The 7320-nt window shown below is 33.9% G+C and overlaps 1 protein-coding gene across 1 annotated transcript; it reads left to right on the top strand.

Annotated features, from left to right (window-relative positions):
• The first annotated feature begins 242 nt into the window (after positions 1-242).
• Positions 243-5202, top strand: LOC128212002 (uncharacterized). Its single transcript, XM_052917213.1, has 4 exons — positions 243-468; positions 1789-2481; positions 3106-3293; positions 3538-5202. The coding sequence occupies exons 2-4, from the start codon at positions 1794-1796 to the stop codon at positions 3757-3759; spliced, it is 1098 nt and encodes a 365-aa protein (XP_052773173.1). The 5' UTR covers positions 243-468; positions 1789-1793; the 3' UTR covers positions 3760-5202.
• Positions 5203-7320: the final 2118 nt, after the last annotated feature.

The raw sequence follows: 7320 nt of genomic DNA, 5'->3' as shown, positions 1-7320 counted from the left end.
GTGAACTGTGTTTGACAGTGTGTTATATTGTCAACAACGACGGAAATAAAACCACTGAATAGATATCATTGTATAAACAATTGCTACTTAAATTCTCCGTGTAATTTACTATTTTTGGTCATACGTTAGTAAAAGTGAAGTTTTTGGAAGAAAATGAGATAGCTGAAGTATTCATTTCCTTTATTTGCATTGCATTTCATTGTTTTATTTCCTGATGCTTGCACAGCGCAGAGCGTATGTAACGAGATATGAGAAATATTGAATGCCAATACGTTCTGACTATGTCGTTTGGATTTTCAATGAGGGTTATTTATTTTGAAATGATTGGTAATAGTTATTGAGATATGATTAAACATATTGTGACATGCTTGGAAAATCGATACTTGGTATATATGGGTCATTTAAATTTGATATAAATATTTGAAAACACAAGGCAACCTGTTTCAAAACTTGGATTTAAAGAATACGGTAAGGCACAATTGAATTATGTAAGTACGGTTTAATTCCTAGATAAGAAACTGAAACGAAAAAAAAAGTTTGTTAAAAATAAATGTTTGTTTCAATGATATAACGATTTCGATTGTTGGCGCTATTACTAATATAAAAAAATGAAAATTAAAGGGAAAAGCCAAGAAGCCCAAATTGTAACTTACATCCGGTCTTATGCAGATTAAAACTCATATGATCAAGAGTTGAGCAGTCAAATGTAACATCCGGTTAAATGCAGATTAAAACCCATATAATCAAGAGTGGGCAGTCAAATGTAACATCCGGTTTAATGCAGACTAAAAGCTATATGATAACAAGTGAGCAGTCAAATGTAAGATCCGGTTTAATGCAGATTAAAAACCATATAATCACGAGTGAGCAGTCAAATGTAACATCCGGTTTAATGCAGATTAAAAGCCATATTATCACGAGTGAGCAGTCAAATGTAACATCCGGTTTAATGCAGACTAAAAGCATTATGCTCACGAGTGAGCAGTCAAATGTAACATCCGGTTTGATGCAGACTAAAAGCCATATTATCACGAGTAAGCAGTCAAATAGTAACATCCGGTTTAATGCAGACTTAAAGCAATATGCTCACGAGTGAGCAGTCAAATGTAACATCCGGTTTAATGCAGACTAAAAGCCATATTATCCCGAGTGAGCAGTCAAATGTAAAATCCGGTTTAATGCAGACTAAAAGCAATATTATCACGAGTGAGCAGTCAAATGTAACATCCGGTTTAATGCAGACTAAAAGCAATATGCTCACGAGTGAGCAGTCAAATGTAACATCCGGTTTAATGCAGACTCAAAGCCATATGATCCTGAGTAAGCAGTCAAATGTAACATCCGGTTTAATGCAGACTCAAAGCAATATGCTCACGAGTAAGCAGTCAAATGTAAGATCCGGTTTAATGCAGACTAAAAGCCATATGATCCTGAGTAAGCAGTCAAATGTAACATCCGGTTTAATGCAGATTAAAAGCAATATGATCACGAGTAAGCAGTCAAATGTAAACGTTGTAAAGTAATGATAATATCACTTTGACAGTCATATGTATATTAATTTTTTGTACTGGCATGCTATAGTTCTTGCTATATCATATTTTAATTCAAACGTGAACAAAAAACTAAATTTACATATAAAGCTACCCTCTTTTTAGCGTATTACCTTATGAGTTGAGGTGGCACCCCCCCCCCCCTCTTTCTCTCTCTCTCTCTCTCTCTCTCTCTGTTCCTAGCATATTAATTTAAGCAATAGTGGAGTAAAATATAATTATGTTTTTATAACTGCAGGCGGCATGCATAGAATTTTGCAACACACATTGCCCCCTGAGGCCTACCCGAGGTACAAGCATACCTGTCAAAACGTTCACCGTCTCAACCGGAAAAGCCATAAACTCATTACAAAATGTGGAGTTCGAAATGACACAAATTTTCTGGAACTCGGGGATGTCGTCATAAACGTGATATGTAAAGATCAAAGTGACCTCATTGACGTCAAAACATTACCATATAAAACTATCGACCTATCTAGCAATATTCAAAGCAAAATATTAAGCTTTGACGATTTTACAGAACTCAAGTGTTCCACCTTAAGAGAGGGGCTGAAGATACCTACCATTTTCCTTGCTGATTATGAAACGTTAGGTGCCATTCCAAGCTTCTTTGGGCGCTTAATCATACTGGTAACCGAAACCGAAAACAATGATATTGAGCATCTATTGAAGGCAAATGACGTTCATATTTGGATCTCGACCAAAGAAAGGCTTCCCCAAAATATTTGTAACATGCTTGAAATGTACGCACTTAGGCATATCCGGGAGAGAACAGACATGCTTTTAACAATGACCGGAGAATGTAATGAGCAGCCGTACTACCGTGCATTAAAAGAGTGCTTAGGCGGGCAAGCAAATGAAATCAATAGTCATTTAATCAATCCGTTGACTTCTGGAGGTGACACCCCTTCCGCCCAACCCCACAGGCAATGTACGTATTTAAATCAGAGAATATGACAAAGAGTTTGCATATATGTATTTGCCTATACTACTAGAAACGTATGGAGTAAAAAATAGTAGTATGCGTTTTATTCGTTCTTAACCATACATGTGTTGGCAGACAAGACTTACATAGCTTTAAAGAAACAGAACTAAAATGTTAAGTAAATATGAAGAACATTTTACAGAAAGATTTTTTGGAAATGATGTTTAACTGTCCTTGTCAATAGGAAAAAGAAATTGCAAATCTGTATTTTATGATGAAATATGTAATGGCTGATATTAAAGGTATGTTGACTAAAAACTTAAACAGTGTAATAAGACATGCATGGGATTCTTTAATTTTTCTTTAATATTTTTTTAAAGATATAGCACTGTTTGCTTAGACATAAAATAATTCCGTTTTTCCATTTATCCGACTGACCATTTTTCCCCCACCTCATCCTACACTTTGTTTTGCTGTAGTGTAAACTTTGCATTAATTTGAGTGAGTTTGTTAAAATTTGACCGTTTTATATTAAAATTGTTCTACAACTGTGAAATACAAGCTATTTGAGCGGTGTTTATATCTACTGAATGATGATATTAAATCCTTACCTTTCGGTTATCCTTTCAGATAGCTCCGAATCGGCTGTGGAGGAATATTTGACTGTTTCCAAGGAGGAACATGTCCGACTTGTTGAAGAAAACAAGCAGTCAATTCGAGATTTACATTGTGAAATCATTGCTATGTACGGGCGAAGTAACCTACCCGATAACGAAAAGCCAAAACCACGGGATATCGACCCTAAATTCAACGAATGCGTTAGTAATTATGATTACAGATATAGTATTTGTCTTAAATTTGGTTTTATTCAGTAGTTGGTTTCAACAGCGTAAATATACTTATGCTTTCAAACGTGTTTATCAGTGGCTTTTATACGTTCACCAAAGTATGTTTGGCTAACATGCAGAACCATAGTAATAATAATAAGACAACTGGTACTGCTCTCTTCTAGATAAAATGTGTCATTTTTGGAATTTAAAAGTTATTCAATGTTTATTTCAGATCGCTGGGGCCATCCTACATGATGTTTCAGGTGTTAAAGGTTTAGGCTATAGATTTGGGACCCTCAATTTCTTTACATATAGTAACAATTTGAACAACGATGATGAACAAAGAATCGTTTCTGATATCAATGAAAGCTTAAAAGGGTTAAATATCAAAGTTGACAATTACGTTTTAAGGTTTGGGACAAAGTATGTAAACTTTTCATCAAACTGTTGGTAGCAATGTGTTTGCAATAGAGGGAAGCTTTGATACGCTTGGTGTGTTTGCTGAAAAGACCAGAGAGAATTCCACAAATGCGTGTGCTTTAACCGCGAACCATGTCGTTGCAAATTCAGACAGCAACGTTTTGAAAATATTCATGTCAACCGGAACTTTAACCTAGGAGAAATTTTGTCTCCCCAGAATAACCTGCAATTTAATAATTCCGTTGACATATGTGCAACAAAAGTAAATACTAAACTTTTGAAGATCTGTGACACGAAACAGAAAAATTTGGACGGAAATGAAAGCTTGTTTAACCAACTTTAAAAGGAGATTCCAACGGTCAGAACATTTTAAGCTAGTATTTATTCATTTTTTCCCTTTTTTTGAAGAGCCCTTTTCATCTTAATCGTTTCACATCAGTTCTCCATTTTTTCTTTCTTTTTTTGTATTGGAAAAGTCTTAAAAATAAACTTGTTTTGAGCAATTAATTCTTACAATATGGGCTGATTTAATTATCTTTTCGCAATTAAACGCTTCGTTTTGTATGGCATACAACATCGTGTTTTGGTATATTTTGTGTAAAAGCTTTTATTAAGATGAACATATATTTCAAGATAATTATAAAAAAAACTAATTTGAATTTAGTAAAAGCAATAGTAAGAAATAAACTAAGCTACTTATGTTCGTCAAACTTCATTGATTCTTTGATCACACATTGTGGCCTTCTTCTATCTTCTCTCTGTTAAAGACTGAAGACTAGTGTGGAAAGAAATGTCAGATAATTCACATCGATGGGTCAAAACTGACTCTCATTCAATTCGTCAAACCTTGTGTGGACGGTGGCCGGGCAGGGATTTGGATGGTTACCTATATGTAGGAATTGACAAAATCATTGGAGCAACCATGCCTTTGTCGGCTACAGTTTCTGACCATAACAGCAAAATCTAGTAGTATTTAAATTACATGATAAATTTTCAAACACTTGTTTTCTAGCAAGCTATATTAACTATAACATTTCAACAATAAGACATCACTGTGCTGTAATTTCCATGTACATAATGCTACTTACAATTTTATTGTTTTAAATGCATACGATTATCATTAACTTATACTCTTGAATGAACTAACCATTTTACAGTTGTGTGTCAACTAGAGGATCCGTGCTCGTGTGCACTGTACGAACAACCGGGAACACTAGTCGATGTTACCACCGTATTCAGTGCTGTAGTCCATCTTACTCTTTGAAATTGTGTGCGTGAATATAATAAAGGACGGCTTTTGTTAACACTTGTTCCAATAATGTACCAATTTAACACTATATGCTTTTATTTTCAGATCACAAGCTCTTTGTTGTGTTTTGATATGTTATGTATGTTTGCTTTTCATATCGAATTATACCTCATTGTGCTAATGATCCTTGATAGCATATACCCGACATTAAATAAAAGTTCTTGTATCTTTTATGTGTGTTGACGTTGGAAGTAAGTCCTCGAAGACTAAATACTTGTTTATATTCAATGCTTTCAAAGACAAACGGGTTTTGTGCCACAGTCAACGCATTTGGTATTAGGCTTTCAGATTGCTGCGATATTATTAGGTTTTAAGGCTTTTAAGAGTTTAAAAGTAAATCTGTATTTGTCAAAGCATGTTAACTTTGAGGCTTTGCGGTGTCCTGAAAGACATAGCAAGCGTTCAAGTAAGGGCAGTTCCTACCATTATAAAGGCAAAAAAAAATCACTGAAACTATTCAAGTAATATACTGAGAGGCTTTTGGTCTGGACCTTTTGTTTTTGCTCTGTACGTGTTTTATACATCAATCAGGCTTTTAGGTGAAAGAATTTCCAACATTTATAGAGTCTACGAGGGAACAGTCACTGTTATTATTGAAGTTATATATCCAAAAGTCTTCTGGTCGTGAATTCTTGTTTGGCCCCGCAAAAAGGCTTATGGATAATAGTTTTGCGGTTAGCTTTAGTGTTTGTGAGATTTTGTGAATACTTTAGAAAGCCAAGAAAAATATTTGGAAAATTCAAATGTTATTTGTTTTGTTATTTCACAATTCAAATAATGCAAATTATTTATGGAATCAAGTATAAAATTAAAAAGGCCAGGAATCCAGAGATAACTTATATATGTAAAGACCATTGCGCACTGCATGGTCAATCTTTTAAACAAATATCCTATGCATTTGAGGTTATAAATAAATCACAGAAAAGTAAAGTATGGCCATAACTCGTGAGCATGTCGCAGGGCAAATGTTTTATGTAAGTATGGCGTACAAATAAGTTGAAATTTATGTTACGTTTATCTGTTCACGTTTATCTAGTCATTGATCTGGAAATCGATAATACATTATATTTGCATCCATTTCGACGTGAACTTTAACTAGAAACATTACATAGTATATAATTTAAAACATATTTTAGCGCAACCACTGTTAATACACTTAGATAATTAAGAAACTTGAATTGTGCTTATCGGAATGCTGTCACTGGTGACCCCGTTATGACTCTTTGTTAAAATCATAATTGGTTTAATCAATCGTTTTAAACTATTTGTTTAAGACTTTTAAAGTCGTTATATTTGAAGGTTATGACCGAATTGTAATTTAACATTTACATATGATATTTACTTATAATATAAAGGATTACTATGTTGGTCGGTTCATCTGTGGTGTCGCTTTGGTTTGATTTTGCATATCACACACGACCGCTTGTTTATAGAGATTTGAAAAAAGAAACTTTAACTACAATATCAACTATAATTTAGTACAGTACTCGTTCAAATCATTTTAATCTCAAAAGCATATTTTGTGCATAAGTACTACAAATAGTAAAGTCGATACATATTTCTTATAAATGCTTATAATAAATAGATTAAGACTAGCCATGGGCTAAAAAAACGGCGATCATCTGTGCTATTGACTTGATTACCATTGTAAATTGCATGATGCCAGCTATCCACCATTGCTTAAATGACCTTCAGACACCCCAAACAAATATATACCAAAAAATGCTATGGAACAAAACATGCACACAAATACTAGTGACTGAAATATGTAATACTAAGCGTTTTATTTATGAAGATACTCATTCAAAGCATATTAATCACAACATAATATGTTATTAATATAAAACAATCAAATCAAAGCGGCAGTCGTTAGATTATTTATTGCAATACCGGAGCCGGTCCTATGTGCACAGTCAGTAAGGCCCATTGTGTAGTCAAGACTGTTGACGTCTTTGGCCGTTATGACAACCACAGTAAAATACTCACCTCTTCAAAATGATCAATACTTTTTTCTCCTTTTTCCTTTTTATTTAACCTGTTGCATCACATGAAAATACTCACCTTTTCAATATACCAATACATTTAATTCGTCATTTTTCCTTTTTACTCAACCTGTTGCACCACAGGAAAATACTCACCTTTTCAATATACCAATACATTTCATTCATTTTTCCTTAAAATTCAACCTGTTGCATCACAGGAAAATACTCACCTCTTTAATATGACCAATACATTTAATTCGTCATTTTTCCTTTTTACTCAACCTGTTGCATCACAGGAAAATAC

Source organism: Mya arenaria, chromosome 12, assembly GCF_026914265.1.
Source record: "Mya arenaria isolate MELC-2E11 chromosome 12, ASM2691426v1".
NCBI lineage: Eukaryota > Metazoa > Mollusca > Bivalvia > Myida > Myidae > Mya > Mya arenaria.
Note: the sequence above shows the minus strand (reverse complement) of the source record. Positions and strands in the feature narration are given on the sequence as shown.

Bases quoted from the DNA above. Each gene is read 5' to 3' on its own strand.
- LOC128212002 (XM_052917213.1), top strand. From the start codon at position 1,794: ATGCATAGAATTTTGCAACACACATTGCCCCCTGAGGCCTACCCGAGG. The intron at 2,482-3,105 runs GTACGTATTTAA...TTATCCTTTCAG, and splicing joins CGCCCAACCCCACAGGCAAT to ATAGCTCCGAATCGGCTGTG. The intron at 3,294-3,537 runs GTTAGTAATTAT...TGTTTATTTCAG, and splicing joins ACCCTAAATTCAACGAATGC to ATCGCTGGGGCCATCCTACA.